Below are 20047 nucleotides of genomic sequence, written 5' to 3' on the forward strand. Positions count from 1 at the left end.
AGCCGGATTCCCCCGGAAGATCCCGCGAGCCCCGGGATGGGAATCTCCGCTCCTGATTGTCCAAACGCAATTCTTGTGCGATGGAGCCGTACGAACCAAGAATTGTGTCTGGACATCTGTAGCAGAGGTTTCGCCTCCTCCGGCGGGGCTCCAGGACGGTTCTCGGGGCACAGCACGGAGGACGGACCTTCCCCGGGCCCGGGGCACGGCAGGTAACCGCTCCCGGGGCCAGCATTTCAGGCAAACTAAGGAAACACCGGCGGCGGCTCCGCCGTGCTCGGCAGGGCCGAGGGTGCTCGGTGTTACTGCGTCAAACCCGGGCGGATCGGCCCCGGGACGAGCACCCCGAGCGGGCAGCAGGGACCGAGGGGCCGAGCCTCGGGCACCGGCGCTTGGCCGGGGCGGTGGGGCCGCAGACCGGCGGCGGGCGGGCACCTCGGCCCTGCGGCTCCATCCCGGTTTATCCTTCTTATTTTTATTTATTTATCTATTTTAACATTGCGGTTTCATTTAATTTAACGTACTTGGCGTGCCCCCCGTGTCCGTGCACGGGGACGCTTTCCCGGTCCCGCTGCCGCAGCCCCGGCTGGCCCCGGCACACGGAAGCCGCTCCGGTCTCCGCTGGGCCGAGAATCGGCCCCGCCGCCGCTCGGGCACCGGGCGGGTTTGGCCGGGAGCGGCTCCGGGCGGCGGGCACGGCTCTCATCGCCCCTCGGAGCGGAGCAGCCCCCGCGGAACGGCGGCCGGAGGAAGGCTCCTGCTAACAGAGAGGCTTTATGAATCCACCAGCCAAACGGCTCGGCCGGGGCTGCCAAGGAAACCCAGGAGGAGGAGGGAAGCATTACAAGATCCGAGCAGAATTTCACCAAGAGCCTATCTAGGACAAAGCTGGAGGGGAGAATGTTTTAAAAGGCTTTTATTTCAGAAACTTTTTGTTGCTCTTGTTGTTACAGGATTTTGCTGTACCCCTCTTCTCCATCCCCCTCGGCTTCCTTCATCTTCCCATTTCTAGCTTTTTTTAGCAGTGATTGACAGCTTTTACTACAGCAGGATCTAAGCCACCTGGGTCTACCTGCACTATCGAGGGGAATAACAGCTCCTGGGGAAGGAACCCATCTTATCTGAGCAAACAGCTGGGGGGGTGAGAAGAGACGAGCCCAGCCTGAGGCAGAGGCAGGGTAGAGGAAGGGCAGGCAGCAGTGCTGAAGATGAACCTGCTTTTTCCCATTGTGCTTCAGTCCGTTTCAAGCTGCACGCCACACAGGTTCCTTGTTTTTCAGCCAGCTTCTACCCCCTCCTGGAATCCCCTTCCACTGTCCTGGCCCAGCTAAGCTAAGGGCCAGGAACTCAGGGCAGAGAAGAGCCTTTGGCCTGTCTGTGTCACTTACAAATGGTGTGAGCTGGACTCAAGTTGCTGTGGCTGGATGTGGAAAAGGTTGAATATCGGTTTGGCACCAGCAGTGGGCTGAAGTTGGGGCTCCTCAGGTGCAGAAGCATCGTAGGCTGTGGGTGCTTTTTGAGGCAGGTTGTGGAGGGGCAGACAGAGAGGAGTCAGCGGAGAAGTCAGCTGAGGGAATCACTCTGTGCATCAGAGGAATTCCTGTCAGGCGAGCGCGGGAAAGGCTCCCTGTGCGCCGCGCTCGGAGCTGGGCCAGGCTGCCTGAGCAGGGCTGCTGCTCCCCAGCTCCTCGGCAGCTCCTGAGCATGCAGGGCTGTCAGAGCATTCCTGGTGCAGATCAGCTCTAGAGGCACCCACGGAGCTCCACTACAGCCGTGGCTCAGGCAGGAGCTGCTGCGGGGACCCCGCGTGTGTGGAACAGGTGAGCAGGGCAGGGGGAGAGCAGGAGCACAGCCCTGGTCAGGCACTCCTGGCAGCTCCTGCTGTTTCAGACCTGGTGGTGCCAGTGCTGTCTCCTCTGAGCCCATCCCTCTGCTCTTGCCGTAGCCTCCTGGCTGGCAGGGGCCACTCTGTCTTTCTGAGGAAACTTCTGGAAAGCCAACAACAGCTGTGCCTTAGCAGAACTCCGCACAGGAATTCCTCAGAGCATGCAGCAAGAATCCTCTCCCTCCCACTGACACAAAGGGTTAAAAGCCACTGACTTTCTCAGCTCTTGGCACTTTAACTGTGCATCTCCAGCCCCAGCCAGACTGCAGCTCCCACCTGCACAGAATGCAGTGCAGCCTGATCAATTCTGTCTATCACGGTGACAGGAAGATCATTTGCTGCCCTGATCACTCTGTGCTGTCTCAGGCCGGGTGAGGGTTTGTTTCCCCTCCAACCAAATCATTATAAATTGACATCATTCATGGGCCAGTACTTCACTCTGCCTCAGCTCTGGTATGAAAGCAGCATGAGGGATCAGAAATAGAAAACCCAAAAGGCCTACTTCTCTCCTGCTTCCCATAAATAAATATCATGACAAGGTGAAAGTCACTTCTGAGGGCTCTGGAGCTGCCATGTTTGCTACCCCATGCAAAAGCCAGTCAAGCCCCCTTTTGTTTCCTTGCACTTTCTCACCCTTCCCATGGCTGGTGCAGAGACTGTACCAACATTAAGCACTGTGTTAAAAGAATCCTGGTTCCCAGCACCAGAACACCTCACTGCATGTTAAGATGTTATCCTACTCAGGGTTCAGCACCCCTCTTCCTCCTGCCAGAGAAAAACAAAGTCCCACATGCTGAGGTGCTCTCTGCTCGTTAGGGTACCTGGAAGTGCAGTCAGGAGAGGTGAAATGAGGACCAAAAGATGGATGCTGTGGTGGACAGAAGGCCGCAGGCTGGCGGGGCTTTATTTGGATGTCTAGAACAAGTGAACGCAGTGGGGAGATGCAGAGACTGGACACAGGCAGTTCAAGAGAGCTTTAGGTGGGTTAAGGTTTTTGTTTGGGTTTTTTTTTCCCAGGGATTTTGATTTACATCCTCTTGTTTTTTCAGGAGTTCACCCGCCGTGCAGTGTTGAGATGAAAAGCACATTATCCTGGTCCTGGAGTTTATAATCCAGCTCACCCTGCAGGCCAAGAAAAAAAAATGAAAAATTGTTTAAATGTCATTTCCAAATACAAGCTGCAAAGAGAAAACAGCTCATAAAAAGATGGTGAGTATTAGGGAGAGCAGAAGGGGACAGACTGATGTTTTCATCCTAACAGAAGTGAAGGTGAGAGATCAGCCACAGTGCTGATGCTCATCACCCCACATCCCTTTCTGGACGAGGGTTTTGACAGAGCAGGTGGTTGCCTGAGGCAGGGAAGTGGCAAGGGGATGTTTGTTTGAGCACAGCAGTGGGCTGAGAAGGGAAGACATTTACCAGGTGCCTGTTTGAGCTGAAATCTCCCTGTGGCCTTTACCTGCCAGGCACCCCCTGACTTCAGGGAAGGTGGTTCTGTGTGGGGCCTGAAGGTCCCAGGTGCCCCCACACTGTCACCCCACGTGTGGGGGGACCTGCCAGCAGCCAGAGGTGCAAAACCCAGTGCCAGAGAGCAGGGAAAAAGGGTGATCTCTCTTCAGACCCTGCCTGGCTGATGAGACTCAGCAGGTTAGAGAGAGGCTCCAGGCTTTTGAACAGCCACTGTACAGGAGATAGATTCCAGCCTGCCCCTTCCCCCTCAAATATGAGATGCTTTGCTTGGGGCAAGAATCAGAAATAGCTGCTGTGAGAGCAACCACAGAAAAGAGAGAGCAATATTTTCAACAAAGAAAGTCAAACTGAAGGAGTACAGACCATTAGTTCCCAGTCTGCCTCGTTGATGAGCACCAAAATTCCTGGCCTCCTGCAGAATAGATAGAAATAATTAGGATACAGGGCTGCTAAAAAGCTCCACAAATAGTTAAGAACAAGGGATGTCACAGCACAGATCACAGGCTGACTGCCTATAACACCAAAAAAGGGATCCTGGCATGGAGGTGGAAACAGGTACAGTCTGTGCCCTTTGTAGATCAAATAAAGGGGACGCAGGAGCAATCCCAAAGCTCATTTGAATGAGAAGGCTCCGTGGTGAGGATGCTCCAGGATGACTGCATTTCCGCACCGCGCACAAAAGCCAGGTAATTAAAACCCACGCACGCCGGGCGAGCGCGCAGAGCTCAGTGTGAAGGCAGCAAAAGCCATTCCAGTGCCCCTAGCAGAGGCACCAAACACCTGGGATCCACTCCAAGCCCCTGGTTCTGAGCAAAGGGATTCCCCCTCTTTGATCTTCAGTGTCCTGCAATTGTCTCTCCTGTTACCAGGGGACCTGGCACACGCTTCAGCTCACAAAGATCCGTGACGAATGTTAAACACCCCCAGCGCCACCCCGCAGTCAGGGATGGCTTGCACAGCTCACTCTGCTCCATTTCTCTTGCCTTCCTTTTTTTTTTTTATCTGCCCCCCCTCCACGAGACTGGCCCCATTTTGATAATAAAAATACATTTCCCAGAAGAAGTATTTGTTGGCATTTCTCAGAATGACTGCTTCAGTCCCAGTGATGTCAGCAGGGAACAGACAGACCTGCTAAAACTCCTGGAATTGAGGATACAGGTGCTGCTCTGTTCCAAGTGACAATGAACAGAAAACACAAATAGCCCTGCTTCACGGTTAAGGTTTAAAGATTTGGGGTGAGGGCTGCAAAAGATGCTCTCTGTGGACAGTGCAAGGTGTGGGTGGGATACCTCCCACTATCACTTCAGCAAATCCTGTGTTTTCATGGTCATTGACTTACTCAATAGGAAATCTGCCCCAGAGGAAAAATCCCCCAAACTGTGGGGATCAAGAGAGAAACACAAGGAGGATTCCTAACAGTTGTACTTACACAGATTCCCCTTGCAGGAATAGCTCTGGTCGCTCTTTCAGCATATTCTGTTTGATCCACTTGAGCAGGTTTCTGATATCCCCTGGAAGAAGGAAGGACAGGGTTTACAAACAAGCTGATGGCTCCCGGTGATGCCAGAGCAAAGTGATTGTTTATCCACAAAAGAGCAGATGAGGGACATGCAGGATGGATGGGGATAGCTGCAAAGAAACTCACAGTCAGTCCTGTCCCCGTGGTTTGGCAGAAGAGATTTCCCACAGAAAACTGATCCCACTAAGAATGAATGCAGCTCCTGCTGAAGCACCAGTCTGGCAGCAGATTCCTGATGTTCAGGTCTCTGACACATCCCATATCCTGTGCATTATCTTAACACCCAACAAATCATATCTGATTCTTTTGTGCATTTAATTAGATTTAAAAAGTCTAAACAAGCAAGCCTAAGAACCCGAATGGAGCAAACACAGACACTTTGGCACCAAAACCAGCACAAACTCCTGGAGACATTGGGAGCTCTGGGGCCCAAACCTGTCCATGGGCATGCATTAAACAGGCAGGAGGGCCTGGCCCATCATTGCATTTTGGACACTTACAGCATCCCTCAGCATCACACCTGCTGCTGTGGAGTGTTCCCCATGCTGTGCCTGCTCCCTCCTTCCACACTTTATGCTTAGAGCTTCTTTATTAAAGCTCAGCCTTTATCTTTCCATTTCAGTAGGTGACAGGAAGGATTTGTCTTCATGTAAAAGGAGGAGGAGACACTGCTGGTGGGTTTTTATAGTATCAATTTTACTTTGTGAGGCAAAAACAATTTCTTTAGTGATAGCATCAGTTAATTTTCTATTGGAGAGGTGAGAAGAGACAGAGGGGGGGAACAATCCGTTACAGGGTTTAGAGAAGCTGACAAATTGCAAAGTGGAGTTCTCCTGCATTTGCCTCTATGTTTCACTGTTCCACAAACCACTTCATCATTCCGAATCCACAATCAGTTATTCTCCTGGGGCTCCTTTAAACAGCCCTTTGAAAGCCCCAAAAGAGTTTTGTTTGTTTTCAAGAAGCGAGGAAGCTTTCTGAAGGCACAAATCCAGCAGTGAGGGCTGCAGCCCTGCTCCAGGAGGAGCAGGGATGGCAGGATGGGTTTCTTATGTGAGGTAAGCTCACTATAGTCATGAGGTATTTTCCACACGTGCTTCTCTCAGTTAAATTCACTCTGTGTACCATTCCCCATGTGTTTGCTTCATGACCAGCAATAATATGTGCATTTGTAGTGGCTTGACTCAGCCCAGGCCTTACCCCAGGATTTTATGGGATCATGGATGTTACCCAGAGCCAAACTGGGGTTGTTCCAAATAAAGTCACCCTCATTGCTTCTGTCACAGCCAGGATGAACAGCCCTGCTGTAGACAGGTGCACATCAACCAGGCAATGGGGAGAGGTCCATCTGCAGCAGATGGGGGCCTCCTCTCCCAGGGAAAGGGGGAGGGGGATGCTCTGAGATTCCCTCTGTTCCCCCTGCCTTCCCAGGGCATTGCTGCCTCCAAACCAGCACTCTGCCCCAAAACCCTGATCTCCCCACAGGGCTGCCCAGAGCACAACAGGTACTGCAAGCACTGGATCACTCTGATCTGGGCAAGAGGAGCTGCTTTGTGCCTCCAAACTGCCTGGTGAGCTGGATCGCCTGCCTGGGGCCAACCCACGACTGCCTTGTAATGATTTGTAGTTAAAAGAACAAAATAGGCCATTTTCTGTCTCCTTCCTAGCAACATGCACTGGGGACAGGGAGCACCACTGAGAAGGTGTGTGTATTTACATACAGATCCATACATACATATAGATATATATGTACACACACACACACACAAGTGCACGGTCAGCCATCAGAACAGGAGTTAACCACATTAATTCACCTTCCCCTGAAAAACACTGCTGCAGTCAAGCCCTCAGGATCTCACACCCAAATGGCTCCCGCTCTCCATCACCAAGAAATGAAAGCTGTACAGGGAGGAAGATGGAGAGGAGCCTTCAGGAGAGGGAGGGGGTGTGAAGGGGACACCGGCCCCACCGCAGCATCGCCCGCGAGCTGTTTCATATTTATGCACTTGCAGCAGGGCACACAACAATGAGCTGTGCCATACACCATCCTCCTTGCATGGAATAAGCAGCCCTTTCCTCTGGGACCTTTCAGGAGAGATCATTTAAACAGAAACACGCTGCACTGGCTGGATAAAAGGCAGCCACCTAGAAGCAGCCTGGACGGAGGGGCGAGGGGACTGATTTATTCCAGGCTGGGCTGGAAGACTCCCTCAGCCATCTCCTCCCATAACAAATGTTATTTTCAGTCCCACCTGAGCCAACATTCATTTACTCCTACCCAGAAGTCACGTACACACAGACTGAAGAATTTAAACAGTAGGAAAAAACCCCAGACATCCCTATGTCTAGAGGGATGACATCCCATGCCTGGAGCTTGCCCACTCCAAAAGGTACAAAATTTAAGACCTTTTCTCCACAGCCAACTTTAAGACAATACTTTCATCTGTTTTATCAGCATTGAATTTTTTCACCCACCTTCATTTCTCTATGTGCTACACACCAATATTACTAGAACAAATCAATTATAAAGGATGACAGATGACCACAACCACACCAAAACAATCTCCCACAAGTAAGATATTGAAAAGGAACAAGATTACTTCCATTGCAAGTGGTCTGTGGAGGAGCCATCTTGCAGCTCAGTGCCTCAAACAGCAGTCCTGACCAACAGCTCAGGACTCTGTGTTCTCATGATGGAAATAATAAGAGGTAAATTACAGCACAACTGCCTATCTCTTACAGCTGACATACGTAATGTTCCTAGGACATTTTCTTTCTGATACTATGCTACAGGTCTAACAGGTTTCCAGCTGCCTGGGCCAAGGATTTTCTATGCAAACAGCAGGTTCTCTACAGATGCCATATAAAGAAGGAAAAAATCTCAGCCTGATCAGGCACCACATCTGCTGGGAAGTTAAACCATCATGACAATGCTGTGATTTCACACTCGTGTTGGTTTGAAGCTGGCCCCCATCACAGAACAGAGGCATCTGCTTTGGCAGAGCACAGCTGTACTACAGGTGCTGTGATTTGGCTGCAAAACCCACCGTGCATTTTGGCTCCAGAGGGAGGTTCAGGTGAGAGCTCAGACAACACAGCATTTTGCTCCAGCATCACCAACTCGAATCCAGCTCACCCCAGTAATGATGTATTTTTATCACTGCTGCATGGTCTTATTGAAATCTGTTTGGTAGCCTACTCCATTTCACTCACAGCAAACAAATATCACATCAAAAAATGCACTCTTAATTCTCATTAACTGTCCTCTCCAATGGCAGCAGCAGAGGGGAAGCAAGACTGAACCAGCCAAGGAAGTGGAAATATTCTCAAACTGCAAAGGAGGGACTGAAGCACATGGTAGGAAATCCCTGTCTTATTTCTACACAGAGACAGCTTCTGCTGCTTGTGCTAGTACTACATCAACCCTCTCCAAATTCTTAGGGAAAAAAATAATCTAAAGTTAATTAAAAAAAAGAAAAACCGACAATCATTTGAGAAAACTGCTTAGTTCAAGTGCACAGATGGGAGCTCAAGCCCACAATGAATGCAGAAAAGCCATCACCCAGCGAAACACAGCGCTCAGGAAAACGAGATGTGTGCTGGGAGTGACACAAAGTCATTGCCTGTCACGCAAGAGGATGCAGGAACTGCAGTGAGAGCACACAAGCCCCAACAGCCTCGGCTCCTGTTCAGCCCAGCTGCACCACAAACACTCCTGGCTGTGGCAGAGAGAACTGCTCAGTCTGCTCTGCCCTCCTGTGAATCCTCCAAGGCCTGACCACCTGCACTGCCCTCCTCCATGAAGAATCTGCTCAGCTTCCTCTCTAACAGACCATTTTAGCACTGCCTGGGTTCATCTGCACCCTCAAAAGCTGGGCTGAAATCCATAGATCTTTCCCAGCTCAATAAAACCTCCTGGACCTGACAGATCCATCAGTGACAACTCAGAAATGAGGGTACTCAGTGTGTGCAGAGAGAAACCAGGTGCTTCCAATGTGACACACCAAGCTGGGTGTTGCACTAGGAGGATCTCACAATGAACTGATAAAGGTGCAGAAACATGGAGGGATTTTGTGCAACCCTGATACCACTTGACACAGACACACAGACAGCCCTTGGCTCCCAGGGAGCTGCACAGGTTGCTCACAGATTCACACACACACACAAGGACCAGACAATTAAAATTGTGTTAAAATCCACATCCAAACTTGCACAGAGCCTCGAAGGGCACCCAGAAGGTGTAATTACACCCATTTTCTTGCCTTGGTCGCAGAACTGGGAGATTATTTCAGGGAAATAGGGGATCCCTATAAAGGCTGAACCATGGAAAATTCCCTGCTGGTCTGCAGTAAATAAGATATATGTGGCACTGGTCACTAAGGGGTCAGTGCTGCAGGAGCACGGCGCTTTCCCGGGCCGCCTCGCGGACACCTCCCTGTGGGGAACCATTTCTTTGACCCAGAATAAGATCATTTATCATACTGACCATGGCTGAGCTCCAATTTGCTGAGGTCACTAACTCTGGACGAGCGCTGCTCCACCCACATTCTCAGCCACCGGCCTGTAACCATGACAAAGCCCCTTCCCTGCCGCTCCTCTGCCATTATTCCCCCTGCCTGCATGGAAATGTATGGAAAAACAATTTGTATGTCCCTCTCCCTGCTCAGGCAGCTTGTTTTAAAACAGACAAACCAGCTCCCAATACCTGCTGCTCTTCCAGGTGCGTGGCTGCTCTTTGCTTTCGGATCCGAGCAGACCCTCCAGGGATCTGCTCTCTAAAAAGAGCTCAAAACCAGATCCAAGGGATCCTTCCAACTCCTCCAGCCTCCCATCTGATATGTAAATCACTCTCTGAAGCAGTCCATGGTGTGCCATAAACTGCAGAAGAAGACCTGGAATGGCTGATATAAATGGAGTCACAGGCAAATGGATTTGGTATTACGCAGAGTGAGCAGCCAGGCAAATTTTGCAGCAAGAGTAAAATCCATTTTCTCTGACAACTGCACAAGCCAATCCTGCCACACACTGGAATGGGCAGTGATTTAAGTACTAGGGAAGAAATTAGGGGGTAACTAATTAGGGGGTAACAGGCATAAGAGAATTGCAATTGTTGCTCTCATCTGTTCTTGTCTGCTACAAATGAACACCAAGGTCTTGCCTTCTGTAATTTTTAATTGCTTTAAGACGTCTTTTTGTTGCTTCTCATCTAGAAAAGCAATGCTCTTCTTAATTTTCTTGTGTCCACAAAATGGGAAAGGATCACAGAGGTCTTTCAGAGCCCTCCTGTCAGCAGTGAGGACTCGGATCCCAGCTATCACCCAGCAACTCTCAGCACTGAGGTTTTAATCACAATGGTTATGAACTGGAGAGGAGCTGCTTGGGATCTTCCACTCCCCACAGATTGCTGGTAGGGAAATACAAGTTCAAGGGATCTCCAATCCCACTGCTAGCCAGCAGCAAGCCTCCAGATCCATCAGCTCCCATGACAAAAAAAGCAGCTTCGAGCTCATTCTCAGGGTAAACCTAATCCCTACTCATTTCCAAAGTCAGAGCATCTAATCCCGTAACACCCAACGCTATTGTCACTTCAGGCTCCCCAGTAAATGCCAGTGCACCAAACTGTCTCTTTTAATTAGGATCACAGATCACTAGTGCTGGCCCAGGGTCTTGCCTCTCGTTCAGAATTGTCAAAGGAAGGAGCTGGGAGAGCCTCAAAGACGATTGCCCCAGCAGCCAAGTACCAGCCTGGGGATGGCAGACATTATAAAAAGCATCTCCTTAACAGGTCCTGTGATTTTATCCCTCTGCCAGTGCAGAATTATTCTCAACAAAAAGACTGTCCTGAGCCTTGTCTGCTCTGATTTTAAGAGGCCTCAGCACTGCAGACCTGCTACCAAACCCCAAGGAGACTGTGCCATGGTCTAATAGTTTTTGCAGTCAGGAATCTTCTGCTAATGCACTAAACTCCCATTTCTTCATTCCTCCCTATCAATCTATACTAGATGATATTGCATCATGCTGGCTATAATCTGTCCTTCTCAATGATAAAGGAGATATCCCACCTCATCACTTTTCCATTCATTTATCCTGTTTAACCTTGAATGTTACTGGTTAATTTTTTTTTAAGCTCTCAGCAAGACAATTCAGAGAATGCATTACTAACCACCAGTGTAAAGCTTTGCCAAAACCCAGCAAACTGAAATTTCCCCTCTCTCCTATTTTCCTGGTTTCTGAGTTTTGGGTGTGTGCACTGAGGGCTGAAAATGAAAACCTTATTGCTGTTAAAGAGACAACACAGAGCTGATGTGCAGCCCTGAACCACGGAGGAAGGTGCTGCTCCTGCCAGAGTGCAGAGGGATTCCCTGGCAGCCTGGCACTGCTCTGCACACAGCCAGCCTGGCCGAGGGAATTCCCTGGGCTGGGCTTTCCCTGGCACTGCCAGCTGGATCAGAAAATGCCTTCAAGTCAAATCCTTGCCCCCCTCCCAGCCTGGCTGGTGGCCGTGTCCCCTCTGGCTGCTGGATGAGTCAGTGTCTCAGCTCAGCTCAGGAAACTGCCATGATTTTATTCGTCTAAATACAGAAATCGCCTCTCACTTTTGGGCTCAGATCTGCTTTGCTATTATTAGGCTTTCACACAGGGCCAAGCACCATTAAACCGATTCCTGTCCACCCAACCCAGCCACCCCCACAGATACTCCAAGCTCCTCAGTCTTACTTGAAAGGGAAAAAGAAAGGGCCAGTGAGATGATCAGGGTGGAGGAGAGGGGGGGGGTAAGATTTACAAGTGAATGGAGGTAAGAATGGAGCAGTTTGTGGGATAAAGGGGCTGCGGAGGGAGCTTTACAGATGTGCAGAGGGACGGCGGCTCATTGTTTAATTAAGCAGAAAGTGGCTCTTTTGAAAAGCAATTTTGCACAGGAGCTCTGAGCTCAGCAAACAACTCCTGCGAGTGAGGGCAGGAGGAGAAAGGAACAGCTGGCCCGGAGCCGTGTGAACCGCATGCTAAGCGGTTTAAAGGGCCCGGATCCTCCTCCCCAGCCCTGCTCCGCTGCCACCCTCTGAACAGCGCTGTCAGCACAGCAAATCCCACCGAGAGAAAAGAGCCAGAGAGGGGGGTGGGACACAGGGGTTATCCTGCTAGGTGTCCGCACTGCAATACAGCGGCTGGGAAGGAGGGTGTAAGAGCCAGGCTTTGTTATCCCAGGGATTTGGTCACACACAAGAGCTGGTTTCCCAGTGCCTGGGAAGCTCCTTCCACAATGAGTTGGGATGAGCTGATCCGGTAAAGCGGCTCCACGGCCTCCCAGGAGGGTGATGGGACTGTGAGGACGAGAGTTTATTTCCCTGCTCCCTCCAAAGGGAGCCGCAGCCTCGCTGGGACAGGGACCTGGAGCTGAGGGAATGCTCCATCCCATGGGACAGCTCTGCAAACACTGCTCACCCACCCTGGCTGCTGAGCACCCACCGGGACAGCTCTGACACTGCAAACACTGCTCACCCACCCTGCATCACCCACCAGGACAGCTCTGACACTCAAACACTGCTCACCCACCCTGCCTGCTGAGCACCCACCCTGCATCACCCCCCGAGCCCCCTTCCCTTGCCCCCAAATCTGTAATTCCCTGCCTAAAAGAGATGCACGATTGGGATGCACGAGCAGGGGAATAACCCAAGTCCTTTGAGAGCTGCAAGTGCCACACACTGTGGTTAAAAAGATTTGACTGCATGAAGTTCCACAGATCTATGGGGGTTTTTTTACCGTTCTTCTAATAAGCCTCTACATTAGCAAATATATTTTTATTCTTTCTTTGGAGGAAGTTTTAAAATGTTAGGAATAATAAACAGAGCAATAAAAGCATGCCAGAATATTAATGACTCAACTAGGATGTACTACCCAGCACCAGGCACTTACCAAGAGCCAACACCAACTGCTGCTCTGGATTTTACAGGTTCTTTTGGTCCAGCACCCCAGCCAGTGCTGAACACATGCCATGCTCTGTTTTGTAAGCCATCCTGCCTGTAACAGAGGTCTGATCTCTCAGGATCCCCAGGCTCTTTCCCCAGAAGATGAATGCTCCCCAGTCCCCAGCAGCCCTCCATGCTGTGCAGAACGAGGCCCCTGGAAAGCAAAGCTCTCGAGGAGCACACCATGCTCTTCTCTACAGGGATTCAACAGAAGCAGTATTTGGCAGATTATTTTAATTTTCCCTCTTAAAAAAAATCTGATTGGCAGTGGGCTTTTTTTCCCTAGAGTTTTGGTAAAGGAAAACCACAAACAATTACCAAAACAAGCTGATTAATAATTTAACCTTCCAGACTTGCAAAGTGCCAAAACAGATGTGAATTCTGGATTAGTCCAGAAGGTCCCAGTGAGCACCAGTGAAGCTGCTGCTCCAAAATCATGAGTCCCACCACTGAGGCCACATGAGAAGTTGGAATTCAAAGGTCTGTGACAGCAGCTGAGCAGCCTGCAGCACAAGTGCCAGAGACTTTAACACAACCCCAACCTCTGGGTACAACATCCAAAACACAGCACAGCAGAGAGGTTTTGTAAACACTCTTCATCAGATGATGCAGCTGAGCTAAACCTGAAACATCTTCAAGGGTTAAACAATCCTACTCTTCCAATAGCATCCATGCAACTCACATGGCCAAGACAAACCCACCACTGTGAGTCCCAGTGAGATGGAGGAAGGAGCTCCAACATCACTTGCAGAGCTGTCATACAATGATCTATTTGATTACTGAAGCACTTGGTTAAATTGCTGTGGCTTGTTTCAGGAGGAGGCTGCCAAATACATTTTCAGTTTTTAATCTAGGGTTTCTCTCTTTTATGCTCCATTGTCTCTAATAGCCTCTTAGATGCTTGAAAATAAAGTTGATTTCCCTGCCAATTTAATCCTCTCTCCATGTGACAAATATCGTTGTTCCCCCAGCTGCTTTCTCCCACACACACTGTTTTTATGCAGAAGAAGCCAACAGGGCATAATGCCTTCAGATCCTCAAACAGCATTATCAGTGAAATCACCAGGATAGCCAGAAATTTGGGACAACATTCTTGTTTAACTTGAGGTCTTCCTTCTGCAACAGCTCTACAAGATTACAGAGTCCTGCACAAAGTGTGGCTTAGGTAAATCCGCTGCCTGTGCACACACACCCCACCTCTCTAAGTTCCCACTTTGGCAGCAACTTCAAAATGCAGGCTGAGACAGCTCCACTTTGGAAATAAGGAACTGCTAAAGAACTGACATCAGGATACAAGATGCCCCTAAGATAATAAAAATAGGTCCTGCCCTGTGGCTGTATCCCTTGTGGCTTGCTCTTGTCCCATTTGCAGCTTCCTTCCTCCTGCCTTTCCCAATCCCTCCAGGAGTCCAACTCCAAGCATCAGAAAAGGACAGAGAATCAAACCTTCTTGAAAAAGTTAACTGGATCTGGAACCCACCTACTTTCCATCTAGTGCCTGTTATGAGGAAAAAAGAAATGACCACATAAAGAGTTTGCTCAAGCAATATTATCATTTAGAGAACACTGACTGCCCCTGCCAACTATGGAGCACAGCTTGTTTTATTCATGTAAATATTTGTAGGTATTTCTTCATATAATTTTCTACCTCTCTCTCCTTCTGGGATATATATTAAAAATGCCTAGACAATTAAAATATAGGTGGGCCCCATAACCCAGAGAGAAGCAACTGTTCTGCAAAAAGGAGGACAAAGACAAAAATAACCTAGAAAAAAGGAAGAGTAGGTAAGAGAGGCCAAAATGGCCAAAAATAAACTTGGCAGCTAATGAAATCACTTAAAATGGGGTTAGAAGTGCAGGTCTTCAAGTAGTGCTCATACTACAGGTCTTTCCCTGGAGAATTCAGTGATGGACATCCAGGGTAAGGTGAGCAACAGGATGTGCCCAGTAGAACTGAGCTGTTTTATTTCTCTAATCATTGCAATTCTGGCTACATGAGGGCAGCAGGGACCTGGCTATGCATATCTTTATTTACCCAGATATAAAAGAGTTAAAATTTCTTAGTGTGAACAAGGGAAATACAGAGCATTTGGAACAACATAAAATTTCAAGAAAATGATTCATAATTTCTGGTATGATTCCATTGATTCCTCACCACTGGAAGTATCATGAGGGATGTTTCCAGTAATCCCTGACTGTCAGACATTGAGGCCACCTCTGCCTGCCCCATCCCTGGGCTGGGTGTGCCTCACAGCTCAGTTTATGCTCCTCAGATGCTGCAATCCACAACCAGCCCCAAAATGAAACTTCTCTGACAACCTGGGCAGCTGACAAGGGGGTACTGCCACTTCTGCCACGCCTGGCACAGGGACAGCAGTGTCTGGAAAACAAGAGGGAAAAGCTGGGAGCAATAATGTGTTAGCTGGATCTGGAATGCATCACTGGAGTTTGAACCCTGAGGTTGAGACAGGGAGAGATTTATCCCTTAGGATAAATGCAGATCCTGCTAAGGCTGCAGAAGATCTTCAGGTGGGAATGGATCAGGTGACATGGAACTGCACAGCTGACAGCCATGGGGCTGCAGGAATCCCTGTTTGGTGTCAACAGCCTCCCCTCCCCTGGCAGGAATAAACATCTCCTGTAATATCCCCCTTTTCTTCAGCATCTGATCACGGTCTGAACACCACCAAAACAGTGGGTGCTACTGGGTATTTTAAATTTGGAGAGCACTGAAGAAAATGATGCTCTAGTCCCCAAGTTTATAAACCAGCTAAATGAGTGTTTTAGTATTTCTTTGCTACCTTTCATTTAAGGATCTGAAGTGCTTCAGCAGTGCTAGAATTTAGTGCTGAATTCTCTTGTGATACATGAAAATACCATTAGCAGCAGGGGAAAATAAAGCAACATGACTAAACTCACAAAGCAAATCAGCATCAGGTCATGTTCCTGGAGCCTCAGTCCCTGTCCTTAACCACAAGATAACACAATATTGCAGTATTCCTATTATATCTGAATTACACATACTTATGTCCAAGCATCAAAAGCAGTTCTAACAATCTCTAATTACTTCCAGGCACAGCAAAAAGATTTCAGGCCTGGAAGTTCCCAGCACCTAGATTATGGTATCAGCCATTTTGAGATATTGGTTGCTAACATTCCCTTGTGGCTTTGTGTTATTTTGCTTTATAATCCCACTCCAATAGCATAAAGCAGTGCTATCTAGCTAGAAAAAATCAGAACATACCTGTGGCAAAATTACACAACAACTGAAGTATGCACACAAGTGAGTGAGTTAGTGAGTGCAGCACTGCTCAGTATTCCAAAAATTCCAAATTGCAAACCAGGAATTATGACTGCTTATCCTTTGAACACTCAAGTCCTGTTTTTTACTGCAGTGAAGGCCATGGGCAGGATGTCCAGCATCCTATTTGAGCATTAGATTTACTGTTTTCAACTGCAGAGTTCATATTAAAATTATCACATTTACCTGAAAGGTTGAATGAGTAGATAAACAACATTTATGTTACATTGCTACACAGCCCTCCACATATCTATACACCACATAAACACACACACACACACACACACACACATATATATATGTGCCTCTTGGAAACCTCAGAACAGGCAGGAAAAAGCAAAGGAGAGAGGATGTTATTGGTGGTTTCAAGTACCAAGAAAGACAAACGCAGACTTGATGGAAACATCCAGAGGCTGTTGTCTATCCAGCAGGAGGGAGGCAAAAGTCTTAAGGAAGGACTTGATTCACAAGTGCTTAGAGGACAGGAAAGACCTCAGACTTTGAGAACCAGGCCCTGTTTGCCAAGCTGCCTGATCCACGGCATGTCTGAGAGAGCTTTTAAAATACTTTGATCCTTGCTGGCAACTCTAAGTGCTGTACAAACCAGCTTTGTTTCATTTGTTGTTCCTCTGTGAAGTTATCCAACAGGTTCTGATACTCACAAGGCTCTGGTTGACAGGGCAAAGTCACCTGATGCTTTTTGACACCATCGAATAAGAGCTCTGCACCACCTCTGAAATAAAAACAATGAACCACTGAGATTTTGCTTTATTGTCAAAAGAAAGCAGCACAAAAGAGGCGATTTACATAGATGCCACAACAGAGAAAACAAATGACACAGACCAAATTTAGCACAGGATTCCCTTTGTCTTTTTTTTCCTGTCACAAACCAGAAGTGCACAGGGGAAGCTGCCAGTTCCCTCTGCCAGCACAGAGAGGAGGCTCTGCTGCAGCCAGAACCCCACGGTGCCAGGCATCACCCAGTGGGATGGGAGGATGGTTCCCATCTCCATGTGCTCCCAAACCCCTGTGCAGAGCTGCTTCCACTCAAACAACACCACAGCCACCACACTCCACCCAGCACTGCTCATCCCCAACACCTCCTGGCTGGAAATCTCAAAATTGAGCATCCTTCTGGAATAAATATTCCCCTATTTCACAAGTGTGAACACACAGAGAGGGAAATGACTCACACAAAGTTACAGAGCAGTCAGAGCCAGCAGCCTGGAAACTCTTGATCTGCACACTACAAAGTGTCCCAGAGAGGGAGACTTGACTGGGAGAAGGAAGTGGTGAGGGTGACAGGGTAAAACAGAAATAAATAAATACACAATCTTCCTCCTGATGTTCTCCCTCTTCTGACACTCTGAATTCATTAGGGGATACCCTCAGATAACAACTGATGGCCTCTGCAAGCACAGGAGACCAGGTGTGAGCAGGACATGCAGAGGCTGGCAGGTAAAGGAGCTGCAAACACACTGGAAAACAATGGGATTTGAATTGGGTCCAGGCACCCAACCCTAGGCTCTTCAAAAGAGTAATTAATTTTTGTAACTACAGCTCAGAAGCCTCAGCAAGCTCCTCGCCTCTACTGCTGTTATGGAAAAGGTACAATTGTCAAAATCTTGAGTTTTACCAACATCAATCATTTTCCATGATGTTGTGAGGCCAAACTCACATTATAAAACTTTTACCATGTGAGTAGAGACATGGATAATAAACACAAAATCTACTTTAAGTTACAGGACACAACAGCAGAGAATGTGAGCTTTAGACTGAACTCTACAGTGGCCAAATTTTTAACAACTAGAGAACTCTTAAAAAACTCAGTTCACTTAACATTAAACTGAGGTAGAAAAATGACCAACACATTTTTAAAGGGCATAAAATTGTGGCAAAATGTTCTTCCAACCTAAATGCCAATTATTTTGGAAAATTTTTCCTATGAAGTTACTATCTGGGAACTTACTGGTGCCTCTCCTCTCTTGGAAACCAACATAATAAAGAGAAATATTTAAAACAAGCAATCCCCACCTAAGTATCAACAAAGATACTTCCAGATGTTATTAAGTTCCTTTAAATTCGATATCTAAAAATGCCACAGTGGGTTTCCTTGGCTCTGCAATGGCAGAGCACAACAGAACCCTTGTTATGCCTTCAGCAGCGTTACTTATATGCAGCAGCTCTCCTAAAGAGCACTCTGTTGGTGTTCTTCCACCAGCTCACAACAAATAGTTCTCTCAAAATTGAAGCAGTGATTATGAACATGAGGCGAGATTCATGCGAGGGAACAAGTCATAACAATGATATGAAAAACATTTTTTCATGTAAGGAAAACAAGGTCACGCTTTGTTACAGCGGGAAATGTAGATTGCAAGATAAGGTCCTTCTGTAAGGCGAGAGCTGTGGGGAACTCAGCTGTGGTTCCTACATAGAGAGCTCATTTATGCATTTCCAAGGGAAGCAAAAATGCATCTCACTCTTCTGGGAAAATTAGGAGAGTTGCTGCAGCTGGAAGCGGGAAAGATAGAGGCAAGGATTCTTAAGGAGAAGGGTATTTAAAGGGTTATGGCATTTCTGTGTTCGTGAAAGGGTGGGAAAAAGCGAATAAATAGCAGCCTTTTAGCTTCTGCTAAAAGGAGGCTTTAACGAAATAACACAAGTATCTCCACAAATATGCAGAGCTTCCACTGCAAATGCTTTGAGACCCCAGGGCCAGAGCATGAGCAATGCTGATCCTACAGCAGCAAAGGCCTGGAAACTGAAATGCTACAGAGTGAGAACCTGGCAGCTTTACAGACCTGACAGGGCTCCAGCACAAAGCACAGTGAGGGCACGTGTCCACACACAAACACACACAGACAGCTCAGAAAAAAAAGCCGAGAAACGAGGGGGAGGTTTTCATAAATAATTTTAATAATTAAAATGAAAAAATAAAAAAACTAAACAACTCAAAGAGGTTGAAAGAGGTGAAAGAAAAAGAAAGGCCTGGCACAGGACGTTCACAGAGAGACGGGAGCGAGGCCCCGGGACAGGCGGGCAGAGGGCCCGGCCGCACTCTGCGGACACCCTCCGGCGTGTCCGGCCCCTCCCGCCGATGTCTGCTTCCCCGGTTCCCCGGCGGCGGCCGCTCCCGTTACCCCGGCCCGCAGCCCCGTGACAGCGGCTGCGCCCGGGCCCAGCCGCGCCCGTAGCGGCCCCCCAGGCCGCAGGCAGCAACCGCCCCATCGCAGTACCGCGGCCGCCTCACCGAGGGGCCGGCCCATCGCGGCCCATCCCGGCCCGGCCCTGCCCTGCCCTCCGCCCGGCCCCGCCGCCCGCGCTCACCCGAACTCCACCTGCAGCGACACGGGCGCCGCCATCTTGGCGGCGGAGGGCGGGAGGGAGGGGCAGGCGCGCGCGGCCGCGCCGGAAGTGCCCCGGAGGATTTCCGGTCCCGCCGGGCCGCGCCGGGGGCGCCCCGGGGCTCTGCCCGCGGCCCGTTCGGGGCTCTTCGTCCCGCTCCTCTTCCTCCCCGCTCCTCTTCCTCCCCCCCCCGGAGCAGCTCCTGCAGTGCCGGGGCGCGGCCCGTGACCCGGTGGTGTTATTTTAAAATAGCGATTTCTGCACCGAGTTGAGGCTTGGCCGCGCAGAGCGCTCCCCTCACGGGAGAGCGCTCAGAGCCACACGCAGGGCCCTGCTCGCTCAGAGCACTGGGCTGTGCAAAGGCAGCAGCTGCAGACGGGTTTCGCTGCAGCAAAGCTGCTACAACACACGAAGTTCTACCTCAACATGAGGAAGAACTGCCCTGCATTGAGGATGGCAGAGCCCTGGAACAGGTGTCCAAGAGGGCGGGGATTCTCCTTCTTTGGAGACATTCCAAGCCCACCTGGATGTGTTCCTGTGTCACCTGCCCCAGGTGACCC

General features: G+C 49.2%; 1 protein-coding gene across 1 annotated transcript; it reads right to left on the reverse strand.

Moving 5' to 3' along the window:
• Positions 1-2836: 2836 nt before the first annotated feature.
• URM1 (ubiquitin related modifier 1) lies at positions 2837-19624 on the reverse strand. Its single transcript, XM_074556616.1, has 5 exons — positions 19470-19624; positions 16805-16875; positions 4785-4866; positions 3719-3767; positions 2837-3007 (listed from the first exon to the last, which is right to left on the reverse strand). Exons 1-5 carry the CDS (start codon positions 19502-19504, stop codon positions 2939-2941), a joined length of 306 nt encoding a protein of 101 aa, XP_074412717.1. The 5' UTR covers positions 19505-19624; the 3' UTR covers positions 2837-2938.
• Positions 19625-20047: the final 423 nt, after the last annotated feature.

This window comes from Zonotrichia albicollis, chromosome 21 (assembly GCF_047830755.1).
Source record: "Zonotrichia albicollis isolate bZonAlb1 chromosome 21, bZonAlb1.hap1, whole genome shotgun sequence".
Taxonomy (NCBI): domain Eukaryota; kingdom Metazoa; phylum Chordata; class Aves; order Passeriformes; family Passerellidae; genus Zonotrichia; species Zonotrichia albicollis.